Source organism: Carex rostrata, chromosome 31, assembly GCF_964058835.1.
Source record: "Carex rostrata chromosome 31, lpCarRost1.2, whole genome shotgun sequence".
Lineage (NCBI taxonomy): Eukaryota > Viridiplantae > Streptophyta > Magnoliopsida > Poales > Cyperaceae > Carex > Carex rostrata.
Window position 1 is genome coordinate 3,328,110 of NC_135948.1, and position 15,263 is coordinate 3,343,372.

At 36.3% G+C, this 15,263-nt stretch overlaps 1 protein-coding gene and 1 long non-coding RNA gene across 3 annotated transcripts; one reads left to right on the plus strand and one right to left on the minus strand.

Moving 5' to 3' along the window:
• Positions 1 to 3,685: 3,685 nt before the first annotated feature.
• On the minus strand, positions 3,686 to 6,267 carry LOC144547575 (uncharacterized). Its single transcript, XM_078296250.1, has 4 exons — positions 6,118 to 6,267; positions 5,887 to 5,972; positions 5,010 to 5,383; positions 3,686 to 4,551 (listed from the first exon to the last, which is right to left on the minus strand). Exons 3-4 carry the CDS (start codon positions 5,373 to 5,375, stop codon positions 4,009 to 4,011), a joined length of 909 nt encoding a protein of 302 aa, XP_078152376.1. The 5' UTR covers positions 5,376 to 5,383; positions 5,887 to 5,972; positions 6,118 to 6,267; the 3' UTR covers positions 3,686 to 4,008.
• A 2,621-nt stretch (positions 6,268 to 8,888) lies between these two features.
• On the plus strand, positions 8,889 to 12,039 carry LOC144547550 (uncharacterized). 2 transcript variants are annotated; one of them, XR_013509099.1, is made up of 4 exons: positions 8,889 to 9,781; positions 10,372 to 10,638; positions 11,336 to 11,426; positions 11,702 to 12,039. It is a non-coding gene; the product is annotated as an uncharacterized LOC144547550 (long non-coding RNA). The 2 variants fall into 2 exon arrangements; XR_013509098.1 differs by having other exon boundaries at positions 8,889 to 10,638.
• Positions 12,040 to 15,263: the final 3,224 nt, after the last annotated feature.

Sequence of the window (15,263 nt, forward strand, 5' to 3'; positions counted from 1 at the left end):
AGCAATAACGCCTCTGCAAGCCATAAGCAGGCAATCTTCGGCCTCCGCCATGAAATAGAAGAGATAAACATATCTAGGCGTAGACCATTCAATTCAAGTCGTAGAGAACACACGAACCATGACCCGATTTCACCTAATATGAGTCGTTTACTTGAATTTATGTCTGAGAACGACATGCCTTCGCTAAGTTCTTATTCAGATCCAGCTTTAGCTCGACTATTTGAGTATTTAGATATCAAGGCAGGCAATATCTGCCGGGACCCATCAATACAACCACCAGGTAAGAGATCAAAAGAGGAGGTGATACCAGAAATTAATGTCAGTCAGCCGACTATTCAGCCAAGATGTCCAATTTGTTTGGACAACTTTTTGCCGGGACAGCAGGTGAATGAAATGCAGTGTAAGCATCAGTTTCATCAAAAGTGCATTGAAAGCCATTTCAGGTGGCACAGAGAAAAATGGTGCCCTGTTTGTACGTATAATGTGCGTAAGGAGAGATCAAGTAGGGGTGGTGCTGGAATAGATTGGAGGCGATTTTGGGCGTGTTTTCGGGTGCCTACGTTCAGTAGTAGGATCATTGCCAGAAACTCTCCTCCGCCATCTCCTGCTAAAATAACTCACCGGAACAGAAGGACTTCAGATAATAATTGACTAATTTGAGGATATACAAGGAAAAAACAAAAGAATGAGATTAGTAGTTTAGTACTAAAATAGCGTTTGCCGATGTTAACACTATTAATAGTGTTATTATATTTTTTCCCTAGAAAGTATGCTCTTAGTATTAGTGAATTCCAGCTAAAATACAGCAGTATATTCTTATGATTATATACCATTCGCTTTATGTGTACAAAGTATTGGTACAGATAGCATTAGAATAACTATTTTTTTCTGAATTTAATCATTTATGCCTTCTATACCAAAAATTGGTCATTAAGTTGGAGAGCAAAATAAAATATATATAGTTCCTTACATTTTAAGTTCTAGCTAGCTAGTTCCTCTGTTCTTTAGTTCTTATAATATCATTTTAAGAGTTGTTAGTTGTGATTTATTATCCTATCCATTTAGTATTGCTTGTCAAAAGATATAGATTTTTAATTCATATTGAAGTTAATTTCTTTGAGGGATTATCGATCCCTAACTTGGTTAAGGTATTGCCCTCCATCCACATTGCTTTGATTTGAGAGCTCTAATTTTTATCTCAAGCTTAAAAAAAATATGTATAAATCTTAGCAACAGTTGCTCATGTTTAATCTAGGAAAAACTTGGATTCATTTGTATATTCTGAAACAACGTTCTGTGTATATGCATTAGTTTACCATGTATAAACATTCATAGAAGCGCCACTCAACATTTGCTGCTATAGAACAACAAACTGTTAATAAACTGTAGCAAGGACTGCGTAGCAAAAGGATATGATCACCTATTAGAAATCTAATTCAAGAATGTAATTAATAACCTAAAATTAAAACTCTATATTTCTATTGTTCATTATATTAAAAATCAAATACAAGATGAAAAAAGCTAAAGGTTTCCTAAATAACTAATATAATTTGACTTGCATAACTAACTCTCAAAACATAGACTTAATTTTATAACTAACATATGCTAGGGATAACCCAGGTGCCACAGCTCTTAAATGGGTGCAGTAGTGTTTCAATAGTACCATTTCCTAACTCATACTTATAAAGGAGACATCTATCCTCATTCTTCAACTCAACTAAATGACTAAAGAAGTAAATACAATTCCCTCCTACTCCATAAAACTTGCTACTCATCAAAGAAATTAAAGGCACCGAACCTATCCAAGAACAATATATGATTATCTATGTCTTTTATCTCAAGCCAAAAATATCCATTCTCGACATTTATTAGTGCATACACATCAACATATAACTGCCCTGAGTGTCTATATTTGTTGACAAAGATTCTGAGAAGCTTTCCACCTGACTCCACCAAGTACTCTGAAACTTCCACTCCATTCCTTTTTCTTAAAATCATGTATTGTGGACACAATATTACCAGTTATGGCATTAAAAACATCCGTGTGATCTTTTGATGGATCTTTAACAAAAACACATACTGTTATAGTATGACCATGCTACAGATTTTTCATAGATGGCATTTAATTTGGTCCCTATCCAATAATGTGCACCACGGGTCGTTTGATAGATCTTCAATGAATTAGTCTGTGAGCTGTCTCGACCCAATATTATAATTGGATCCTCAGTACTTCTTTTCGGAATCATCGCAACCATACAAAGAGAAGGATGCTTTATTTCTCCCTTTAGAGAGGGTAGAGGAATATGATTCCCCGTAAAGGGATTTAAGAGAGACAAGGACTCGTCACTATAATTGTAGCCAAGAAGGTAGCCTTTGGTTGGCCCCATAATTCGTGTGCCTGATGCTTGTGGCATATGGATGTTGTAGATTTTGTTAGAGAAAATTGAGTAGAAATGAAGATCTCCTTTTCCACAATGCCGGCTAAAGATAACCCGAGGGAGGCAGTACGGGGAAGAATTTGAGAGAGACCAATGAGCGCCAGGCCTCACAAACTGCACGAAAGCGAATGAAATCACTCAGTTCAGAGAGTCTAGTGTATATATCATCAAGCAATTCAGGCATGACGAGGGACCAATCTATTGCAATCATGGCGCTGGAGCAAAAATTTTTGTTAGAGACTTGCTGGTTATTTGTAAGTTTCTTCATCAATCCAAAGAGGCGAAGCTCGCTAGTGCTTGGATTTGTCTATCTTAGAGAGATGGTACATTTTATTTTACAGATTTTCTCTAAATTGAGAAAGTCACTCCTGTTTTTAGGAAATGTTTCTTTAGAACACTTTCTGCAATAGATGGACCCAATTAGTGCAGATTGAACAAAATAGATAATTCAGAATACATATAGAGGAAAAGAGTAGTCGCATATAGAAAAACCAAATTTTTAATTTTTCTTTTCAATTAAACAAGAAATATTTTCTAGAAGAATAAATATACAAAATTATTCTTTTTCTTAAATATGGTTGAATAGCTGGCTTGGACCAAGCTAGGCTCAGCTCGTACTTGACTTGTAATAGGAATAGTCCTAGCCGAGCGAGATGGAATAGGGAGCTGAACTAAAACCTTAGCTTATAATCGGTTCAAGCTTGCTCGTAGTAGCTCACTAGGCTTTGTTAGAACAGTAGCCCAAAAAAATTAGATAATAAGTCCATATAACCATTTTATACCACCAAAATAACAGTATAAAATTTTATTTTTCCAACAAATTAAGTAAACCCATTTCATACAACCGAAATACAATATAAAATTCCAAGTTTCCAATAAATTAAGTTTCCAATATACAATCGAAGAGAATCGAATGTCATTGTAATGGGCTTAGCCCACTATGATAGTGGGTCTCAGCTAGCTCCAACAACAGATTGCGGCCTAGAAGTATTGAAATGACTTCCTTTGGGTTCTGTTTCCCGTTTTGTAGTAGTAACTTGCTAACTTATATAATCTGAGGTTATGAAGGAACGTATTAATTTGATATGAAGATGTCCTGTTACCTCCCAACAATTTTATAATAGAAGAACATATTTTTAAAATCTACTTAAAAAAAATTCAATGCCCGTTTTTTCGTTGCCTATTTGATAACATCACATAATGTATACTTCCAATAAAACTGTTAGTAACACCAAACATTTCTCTCCTTTCTGAAATTAAGCACATCAGAAGATAACTACGTACAAAATAATTTTACTACATAGTTGAGAGATGAATCATGAATCCCATCTCCTGATTTGGTCAACAATCCTACTAGAATATAAATAAACATATATCCAGCAGCTAACAAACCTATCTTTATGAACTTTCATTCACTTCTACAAAAGAAAAAAGAAAAATTCCTACAACACCATTCATACATTAGCATATTAACAACAACATAAGAGGCTCCCCAAAAACATAAGGATTCCAAAACGAGCGCAGAGCAACCCCAATCTAACAATTAAAAAAAATGGAACGACTCCATCAACTACTTTGGCGTTGGTATGGAACTAGATGCACCAAATGCCATCTGTATTAGCACGTCCTTGCGCCTGTGTGGTGGGCAGCCAAGTAGGGCCCCCACCATGTGGGGCCTTTCAATCAGAAATATATAAACTGTAGAAATTATACTCTCCTCAAACCCTAATTCAACCAGTAGGTCCCACATCTGACCTTCTGGAATTGGAAGCCGTTGTCTCGATTTGACCAATTCAGCAGTTGATTTTGTGATTGCCTCAGCAATCTTATCAAGTCCCTCCCTCAATATCATGGCATTCACCTCGTCTTTGTTGACTTTTCGGGCTCTCTTTTTAGAAGAGCAAGATTCGCCTTCCAATTGGTTGAGGCCATCAAGGCCCTCAAAAGTGACTCCTTCCATTACTTCAGCTCCCTCAGTTTGGTTCTCTCCAATGGAATTGTCCCTTCTTCTTTTCTCTAGATACTCGGCTTCTCTGTCTGGCCGGTAGAGCAGGGATAATTTGTCATAGTGTGGAACCGGCTTGCTCATCCATTCAATTGCTTCAGGATGAACCTAGGAAATAGAGAGTAAAATTTGATTGGTAATTACAAAACAAATATAAGACCATTCTAGGTTTACCAGCATACTATTATAACCCATAATGGCAGAACCAAAGATGGAGACCCACAACTGTATAAAAGCAAAGATTCAAAAGCATCAATGTAAAATCTCCAAATAGACACGCACTGCAAAACAAGATAATAATCTACTAACCCCTGTGAATGACAGGAAAGATTGCAATGTCCTCAATTGTGCCTCCCCTCATTTTATTCAAATGAAACCAAAACTACCCTCCTTATCCCAAACACCTGTAACTATCATCTGAGTCAAGCCAAAAAAGAATAAAATAAAATAAAATTTCCATGTAGTGTGTAATTATAAAAGCCATTGAATGATATGCATAGTATTCCAATAGGGCAATAAGCACATAGTCAGATAATTTCACTACTTCAAATTAGTTGATTACAAACCTCAATCAACCTATCCCAATCGTCAGGCTCAGCAGTCCACAACTTAGTGGCAGGGTTCCAAGAGAAGCCCTCGAGTCCATTCTTAAAAATATCATAGCATGGAGCAAAGTTCTTCTTGATGTACTTGATACGGTTCTTGATCCTCTCCTTATCAAGAGGCCTGTCCCTGAACTTGTCACGCAGCTCCCTCATGATGTTGTCATACGCCTGGCTAGTGAAGGTACCGGTGCTAGCCCGGTTCCCAAGGCTCTCCTGGCGCACAAAGGCATCAATCAACACATCATCCATAGCTGTTGTCCAGCAACAAAATTCTGTCTTCCCATTCGAGTTTGGATTTAATGGTGAGTATTTCTTTTGCCTTCCCATGCTCAGACCTACAGATCAAAGTATATTTCGCCATGTAAATACTTTTCTGCATTTGTTTGAGTTGATTATAGTTATAAGAAAAGTGTACAACTTTGGACTGTTTATTCAGGTTTATATTTTACATTTTCTATTTTTCTACTTGAATATGATTTTTCAGTTAGTGAAACTAAGGGTGTGCTCCAAATTAATTGTTATTTTTATACATAACAACCTAAGATAAATTATTTTTTTACAATGTTTTTATTTGTTGTCCATCCTTAATTAAATAGACAACGTTCACCTAGGACCATACTGACAAATGCACCCGGTAGTTTTCTTTTCAACTTTTTTCTCAACGATTCATCCCAAATTCCTTTTCTTATTTTTGTCTTATTTTTTAAGACATCTCAGTAGAAAGGCTAATTGGCTGATCAGAACAAATTATCAAGTTTTCAATCTAATCATGGTAAACTCCAACCAAAAGATATCCTTCAAATTTTGTAGATTATGTGGCATTAGACCTAACCATTACCATAATCTCGGTCCGGTCGAGACAGAGGCTGCTCTCTGACCTCCACTCCAGCCCCTTCCACCCTATTACACTCCTCAGTGCCGAAACTAGGATCGACACCAGGATTAGAGTTAGGTTCAGAGTTCAGGTTAGGGTTAGGGTTAGGATTAGGGTTACTAAACGGCATGACAAACATCAGACTGGAATTTGGTTTGATCGGACGGTTGAAAAGGAGGAAGGAAGTGATCTTACCAGGTGGAAATGGTGGCGGAGTTGGAGAGCAGAGATATCAGAAAGAGGCAGCTTGCTCTCCACTCTGTATGCGCAAGGAGGTGGCGGGGCACAGAAAAATTTTGTTTCCAGAGAAGGGGTTCGGGGATTAGCCGATGGAAAATGGAAACTCGCGAAATTGGTGAATAGTTGGTTTGATAAATTGGAAAGGGGATGAATCTTTTCTTCATTTTGGGCCAGAACTTAATATTTCATTTTCGACCTGATTGCCAAGTAGGCCTTCAACCCTCCATCTCGGAAAATGAAAAACAGCGACTGAAGTGGATCCGGACGTTCAAATGTTAGAGTCCGTATCCGCCCAGGTACCTGAGGTGCAATTTATAAAAATGGACGGTCCAGATTAATTCCATCCAGACTAAACTCAATCCGGTAGCTGTTGAGGCTAGGGATGGCAAAAAAGTCCAGTTGACCCGGAGGCCCGGTCATATCCGCCCGGCCCGGCCTTTACCCGATCAGCCCGGCACTGTGATGGGCCAGGTTAGGCCGGGTCTAAAGACGGGCCAGGCCGGACCTAAAGACGGGCCAGGCCTGGGCTTGGATCTAAGCCCACAGGCAGCCCGTTGGGCTTTTATATTAATACAACAAATTCATTTAGGGTTTTATCAATGTACAGCCGCTCCTCCTCTGTCACTCTCTCCGTCTCTTTGGCTCTCTCACTCTCTCCGCGCCTCTTTGGTTCTCTCTCTCGCTCTCTCTGTCACTCACTCCGCCACTATTGCCAAGATCTACTTCGCTCTCGGCTCCGCCTTCACAGCCGCGGCGCCTCTGCCTTATCTCTCTCTTCGCCGCTCTTCTCCCTCTCTTTCCACATCCGCCACGATGCACCAGCCTTCCGCCTTCACAGCCAACCTACTTCGCTCTTCCTCGCACCACGGCACCAATCTACCTTGCTCTCGGCTCTTCCATCAGGTTAGATATTAGTTTCCTCCCTCTCCTATATATGTCCTAATTTAAGTACTTAACACAGATTTGATTGCTTTAAGTCGTTGAAATCGATGATTTTGAACTATTGTGATGAATTAGGTACTTTGCTTAAAATCGATGATTTCTTTGATTTTGCAGGAATACCAAAGTTTCATGGAGTGATAAGAATTTGCAAAGAGTTGGCATCTTTATAAATACTGAACCAACCTCTGGGCACTTGGTATGTAAAAGAAAACAAAATGAAGGAAAGAAAATGTTATTTTTCCTGATCAAGTAAATTTTAAGAAATATTATTATGTTTCTATAATTGATGTTCAGGTAGTCTTGTCTTGCATTGAGGGAGTCAAGCTGACCGTGCTGGTATTCATGAAGGAGAAGAGATTGTTGAAATTAATGGTACCGAATATATATTTCTTTTTGCTACCAATATATTGTAACTGTTTTTTTTTTCAGAGCCCTTATTGTCTAGTCTTATTTATTTATTATTTTCATATAGACATGTGTCTTTGCATTTGTGGAGATGAGCATATATGATAATAGAATCTGCTTTTAGCGTCATATTTGTAAAAAATAAATTAACCATATTTGTGGATCCTATTATTTGTAGTTATGATGACCCCATCAAATCTGAATGATGATATAACAAAAAAAAATCAAGTCCATCCCAAGCTCTCAATTCCCTCGAATCAAAGGTTAGAATAGAAATTAGGACCTTTTTTTGTGTTTTTCTTCCTTCAACTTAACTTTGTTAAAAAAATAGGTTGTCTGAAATATTCTGTATTGTAGGTGGCAAAGGTTGTGGCTGATGAGATGAACGATTGCTTGCTATTTGAGCATAATCTTCAGATTCAACTTGTACCACATGAGAAATTCCATCCCAAGCTGCAAGTATAATGAAAATTATTTATTTCTGATACAATGTTTTCATAAAAAGATTTATATGTTGATAAAATTAAAGTTGAGTAAAGGAGATGATAGGTGCTGTATTGACAAGATACTGTTAAGAGAAACCTGATACTGGTAACAACTGGGACCTTCACTGTTGCTTTCATTACTGATACTTGACATTTGCTTCCTTCACAATAATAAATGATTTATGTTTCCTTTTGCTAAATAATATTTGTGTAACTGTTAAATTTTTATTTTTAGCTTAGTATTAAATTATACTTGTGCTAAATTATACTTTGTTATGTTGTTGTTTTGTTATGCTGGAAATTTTGTTTTTTGTGTTGTTTTGCTGTATTGGAACTTTTGTTGCTGTGCTGTTTTGCATAGTATTAATTTATGCTTAGTGTTGTTTTGTTTAGGGCTTTGCTGCCTTATCACCTTGGATATATATTTTTTTTAATATATGCTTAGTATTAATTTATGCTTATGTTGAACTGTTGATTATACAAAAAATTGTCGTTGGTTTGGTTGGGCATGGTAGGGCCGGGCCGGGTAAGGCAGGCCTGGGCCTAGAAGAAAAGCCCATGGGCAGGTCAGGCCTAAATTTTTAAGCCCGCCAGTTTGGGCTAGGCAGGCGGGCCATTGATTTTTAACGGGCAGGTCAGGCCTGGGCTTGACAAAATACCCGTGGGCTCGGCCCATTGCCATGTCTAATTGAGGCTATAGGGGGTCTGCTTTGAGATTCGTGCCAAGTGAAATGAATGGTTCACATTCAGCACTTGCACCTCAGGTACCTGAGGTGATGCGGATTCCAAATGTTAAGAGTGATCTTCATCTATTTTGGATCCAAAACCGCAATCTCACTAGCCCTCTGATAAAACGAGAAAAAAAATTCTGTTTTTCATAAATTTCATGATCAGAAAAGAAGACGAGAAGGGACGAATTTCATTTCACGCGATTTGAAGCGAGAAAAAGCAGCCAATTGAAATCCGAATAAAAAGGGTCAGATTTGGCAAGAAAAGAATTCGTTGGAGTTTAAAGACAAAATTACCCCTTGTCAGCTTCCTCTTCTTATTCTGATAGTCGTTATAACTTGTAAGCAAGCAAAAGTTTTCAACAATGACGTTATGTATTGGATGAAGGGTTTAATTTTATTTCTAGGTAAAAAAGAAGAGAGATTAGAAAATCGGGCCAATCTCACATAAATCTAGAGGTGTAGCTAGGAGATGAACAGTTTTGATGTGTAACATGCGTGGCTGCCCCCCTTTTATATTATTATATCTCTTAGAGCATCTCCATCGGCTTGCAATTACGCTTGCAAAGGCCGACGTGGCATTTCAAATTCGCAAGACACCGATGGAGACAAGCTTTCAAAAACGCAAGCTTTCAGGATTTGCAAGCTTGCAAATCGCTTGCAAAGCGTTGAAAATAACAAATCGCGCGCTCTTCCCCTACCCGTTCCCATTTCATCCTCCATCGGCTATTTCGTTCTCTCATTTTCGCCAATGGTGACCGCTGTTCTTCCCCTCACCGTTCGCCTAGCTCGAGAGTGCCTCTCATGGAAGCCATGGCCACGACTCAGCTCTTTTCCCCTCTCCCAGCATCCCGTGATTTCTCCAATAGAACCGTACTGAGCGCGCAGAGAGTTTCAGTCAAGGCAATGGCGAAGGTAAAGGGGGTTAGCCGCATTAGACGAAGAACTCTCTCTTCGAATTGGGACCTCTTTAGGACGCCTTCTTCTTCCCCAAGCCATGAACAATTTGACACCAATGAAATGCTTCTCAAGCAACGGATTGTCTTTTTGGGATCTCAGGTTTTTGTCTTTTTTTGTGTGTGTAAATTTTGATTCTTTTGGCTTTTACTTGGTTCAATGAGCGTAGAATTTGCTGGATTTGGTTCAAAAGAATCTTTATTGCATGACTGGGGGATGATTAAGTGGTTGCATCGACGTTAAAATAAGTCTGTACTTGTCATTTGGTTGCACAATTAAGGATACCAATTAGACAAATGCAGTATCTATCACCAATTAAGGCTTTACAGCTGATCAGAGAGTTTCACAACTGTTACTTCTTGATGCAAATGACCCTACAAAGGAAATCAAATTGTTCATAAAATAGAGAGTAAAATTGGCTTCTAATTTAGGGATTCCTGCTTAATTGACAGTTGCTTTGAATTAAGTAGTTGGGAATTGGCCTAGTAAGGATCAGATCAAAATAGTCTTGATTGCACAATTGAGGTTATTTGAGGTAGAGGTGGGTTAAATTGATACTGGTAATCACATAGAAGAGGGCTGACAGAGGGATCAATTATGGGAGAATGGGCTTCGACTGACAGTTGCTGTTGTGAAAGCAATTAATTTTTAAATTAGGAAACAATTATCATAAAACTGTTTGTACCTGCCAGGTTTGGTGTGATATAGTTGGTAATAGCAATTTCTGGTAAGCACTCAAAGGTACAATACCAGTATGGCCCCTGTATGGGAATAGGCCTTAGTGCATCTATTATGACAAGTTCCTAGAAGTCATTATCACTATGTGGGAGACATTGAAATTGCCACCGGTGTGGATGTCATGCTTTTACATGTACCTGTCTCTTGCTCTCAGCCTGAACATTCAAGAAGGGATGTTTTATTGGTACACTGACACATCCAAAGGTCTTTCTTTTTCTGAGGTAATTTATATATTTATCTGTTATTTTTTTAATCGGTTTTTTTCTCTGATTTAATTATGAGCATGACAGGTGAACGATTAGTACAACTTAATGTTCCTGTATCAACCAGTCAGTATACTAGGAATATATCCTAGTTAAATTTGGCAATTCTAAAGACTTTTGTATAATTAGCTTTACTAGCTGGCACCTTATCAGTCTTACCTACTATCTCCACTTTTCTCTTAAAGGGGTCGGTTGGGTTTATCAATCTTACCCAGCATTTGTCATATTTGAACATAGCACCGTTCATCTTTGAATTGTTGCATAACCCCGATCTGTGAAACAAGTGTTTAGTAGAAAGAAGTGACTAATTGTTCATATCATCTGGCAGTGACTCAACTTGTTCATGCAAATCCATGAAATTTAGAAACCGACATTTAAGTTCACTCTGTTTGGTTTTTAGTTTAATTTGGCCTTGGAAAGAAATTGATTAGGAAGGTATGGTGAATCATTTCATATTTAACAGGTTCTTATATGATATGTCTAGGTCAACAATTCCATGCTCATTGATAGTATTTAAAAAATGTTGATTATCAGTTGTCAGTGGCAATTATTCTAACATTAGATGATTAGATACTGTTAATTTTCTATGTTGACTTTTATGAATTTGGAGGTACTATGGGATCACAGCTTTTGACAAAAGCAAATATTATTGTAGGGGCATTTTCGGCAACTGCAATTGGAGCCTCTTGTGCATATAATGCTAAGACAACACCATTAAAGCCTAGTCTTCGTCTCATCCATGCCAGGTAACTGAGGATATAATGACACATAATTATTAACATTTTTCAATCTTAAAAGTAAAGGTATATCCAAACAATATTTAAATAAATCTGATAAAACAAAAGTTCAACAAGATAGATACTCTTGCTGTCTACTTAAAATAAATGAAAAATACTAAAGAAGAAATCTAGCTAATGAGAAGGGGAAAGATGTACTTATGGTTTAAAAGTTAGATATGTCAGCATATGAATCTAGTTTGTTTGATTCTCCATTAATGTCATACAATTTTATACAAATTCAGGATGCATGCACAAGCATTGACGTTGGCAGTGCTGTCAGGTGCCGCAGTGTTGCATTACTACAATACAAACTATGGCGATGTCGATATAGGGGGCAATCGTAATAATAACACGGAGGGCTCTCATTCCATGTCATTATAGATGAGGATGAAAGGTTGAGTTGGTAGATTTAGAATGACAGATATAGTCAAGATAATTATATAAGCCGGATACATTTTTGTTGGGAAATTGAAATTTTATTTAGGGCTAGAAAAGGAAAATCTTTTATTTTACTTCTAGAGTTTTTTCTTTATTATGTGTATCTATGCAAATAAATAAGTGAATTTAAGGCATTGCTTATCAGAAGTTTTCACAATTCATGTTTATTTATGAAGAAAATGTCTTATACTGGTAAGATTAGAGCCCTCATTATAATTGATAATCTAAACATTGATCGGTAGTAATATGTATGTAGTTGGACGTCGTAGAGAGAGAGAGATATGGACATCGTAGAGAGAGAGAGAGAGATAGCAGATGTGAAAAAGTCTGTTCGCGTAGAGAGACAGACCATGGCGCAAATGGATATAACGGAGAAAGGAAAGAAAGGAAGGGGTCAGTTCGGGTCAAAGGGAAATGTTCGGTCAAACTTCATTAATTTCGTTGATGTGGCGCCGAAAACAAATAAATTTGCAATTGCATGGTTGTGGGAGTTATGCAATTAAGAAATAAAATTGAACTCAATAACTGTTTTGCAATTGAAAATTCTTGCACTAATGGCCGTTTTTTTTTTCCTACCACCCTCAAAAATCAGAATTAAATGAATACCACCCGAATAATCATATTTCATATTACACCACGTTCGCACCGTGGATCTGCGGACGGATCGCCAACCCGTTCGCGAAATGGATCTACGGACTGACCCGCTTGCGCCCTGACCCGTTCACACCGTGGATCTGCGCACCGACCCGTGAATCTGTGCACTGACACGCTCGCTTTGACCCGCTCGCGTCATGACCCGCTCGAGTGACCCGTTCGCACTGTGGATCTGCGCACCGACCCGTTCGCACCGTAGATCTGCGGACGGGTCAACCCGTTCGCAGATCTACTGTGCGAATGTGGCGGAATCTGAATTCCGATTTTTCGAATGATATTCATTTAATTTTGATTTTTGAGAGTGGTAGAAAAAAAAAAACGGCACTAATGGAGATGCTCTTACTAACTGGAGTGACTTTTAGGTTTCAATGGCATACCAGTAAATACAATGATGATTAAGCCTTTTTTTAATATGCCTCCGAAATCAATTCTTCATTTAAAATAAATCATTCCAATCATCAAAATTCAATTCCAACTCATTTCTTTTCTTCTCTATTCTATTGAAATGAATTGAATTTTTGCTCTATTGCTATTTCGATCAGTGTGTAATATTATTTCGGAGAAATTTAATGTATATCCTTCAGATTTTCCGAAATTATATAACCTTTTTTCTAAACCTCACGAATCTACCTAATTTATTGTTTTTTTCAATTAAAACTCATTTTAAATTTATAACTTTCTATTTTTCTCTTTTATTAAAAAAATACAAATATATAACATGTGTAAGATAAATGTTCATTAGTAGGTATTTGAGGACAAATAATTTATTTCTTTGCGTGTGACTCATATACAATGACATTTAGGTATATGGTTCTATGTGCGTTATTACCAGTAGAGAAATGAATCATCTTTATTCACAAACAAGCTAATTAGAAGATTGAATATTCTCTTATACATACTGTATTTTTTTTAATAAAGAGTAATGTGGGAACTTTATAAATTTAAAATATGTTTTAATAAAAAAATAACATATTGGATAAATTGTGATTTTTTTTAATTTAGAAAGGATAAATATGAAATTATGAAATTTAGAAGCGGAAGTAAATGCTTTTGAAAGGTACATATATATAAAATTCCTCTATTATTTTAATTCTATATTATTATACTGTAATCGTCCCAAAATGTATCATAATCATTAACTTTACATCCATTTTTTTTATCCCAGCTAAAACCAGAACACAAGTTTTGCATATGCCGTTTAGTCTGCACATTTTTTTAAGAGTTAGTACATTGATGATATTATTTTACACTTCAAAAGTTAATTTTAGTTTACTAATTATTACAAGCAAAAATAATTTGAATCTGATACTCAACGATTTAGAAGAGGGTATCGGTGCCGCGACATTAGGGTATTCCCAAGGTGCTGCAATTTTTTTCGTCAAATTCAAAATTCAAACGACAAATTTGAATAGTTGATTTTGTTCTTATTTCTAAAATATGTGTCCATAAAGTTTGTCACAATTTTAATTAAGTTATTAATTTTGTATGAGACATTCAAAATATTACGAAATCTTATGTTAATCATTTAAATATTATATTTATTTTTTTTAAAAGGAGGTTCAAATATCTCATATTTTACATGCTTCATCATGTCTTGCATTCCTATTCTTAAATTTTAAATAGTGGATTTGAAATGCTCAATATAATCTTCATATTAAAATAGATACAATTTTATTTTTTGAGACTTTTTTAACTTTTTTTTTTATATAGGTACAATTCATATTCTAGATGGTTCATAAGAAATAATATTATAATTGTCTAAAAATACAGTAAAAGAATTTCCAAAAAAAAATATAAAATTTGGTCTCGAAGCTTATTTTAATACGAAGATATTGATTGTCGATTTTTTTATTTATATTCAAAAAATATATATAATTTAAAAAATAACCAAACATCGGATGTATTTTCAAAAGTACCCAAACCAGAAAAAAAATTTCCTGTTTTATAACTTAATCCGGAAAAAAAAATTCCGGTCTCTAATCAAAAACATCAAAAATAAATAAAAAATTGATGGAATGACAATTTTACAGCTAAATGTCACATATGCATATTTTAACGTACATCTGCACTGACCTACATAAATCATTTATAAAAGTATAAAACTCCACATTTGCAAACAAAACTTTAAATAAGAGAGATCAAGTCTATACATAGCAGTGTTGTAAATAACGGTATGCGGTCGTTGGACAGACAGAGTATCGCCAAGCGATTAATCAGGAATAATCGGTCATAATCGAAAATCAGCCAATTAGTCGGGAAAATTCATGACAGTTTGGTCACCACCAATGATTAATCGACCGATTAATCGGCCTAAACGGACGTTTTCCAGAAATATTTTGTATCAGTGTTGTTTAAAACGTCCGTTTAGGTCGATTAATCGTTGGCAGTGACCAAACCGTTATAAATTCTCCCGACTAATTGGCCAATTATTTTCAATTATTTCTAATTAATCGCTTGGCGGTACCCTGTCCGTCCAACGACCGCATACCGTTATTTACAACACTGCTTTGTATAGACTTGATCTCTCTTATTTAAAGTTTTGTTTGCAAATGTGGAGTTTTATACTTTTATAAATGATTTATGTAGGTCAGTGCAGATGTACGTTAAAATATGCATATGTGCCATTTAGCTGTAAAATTGTCATTCCATCAATTTTCCATTTATTTTTGATATTTTTTATTAGAGACTAGAAAAAAAAAATCCGGATCAAGG

Bases quoted from the DNA above. Each gene is read 5' to 3' on its own strand.
- LOC144547575 (XM_078296250.1), bottom strand. From the start codon at position 5,375: ATGGGAAGGCAAAAGAAATACTCACCATTAAATCCAAACTCGAATGGG. The intron at 4,552-5,009 runs GTTTGTAATCAA...TCTATTTCCTAG, and splicing joins ATTGGGATAGGTTGATTGAG to GTTCATCCTGAAGCAATTGA.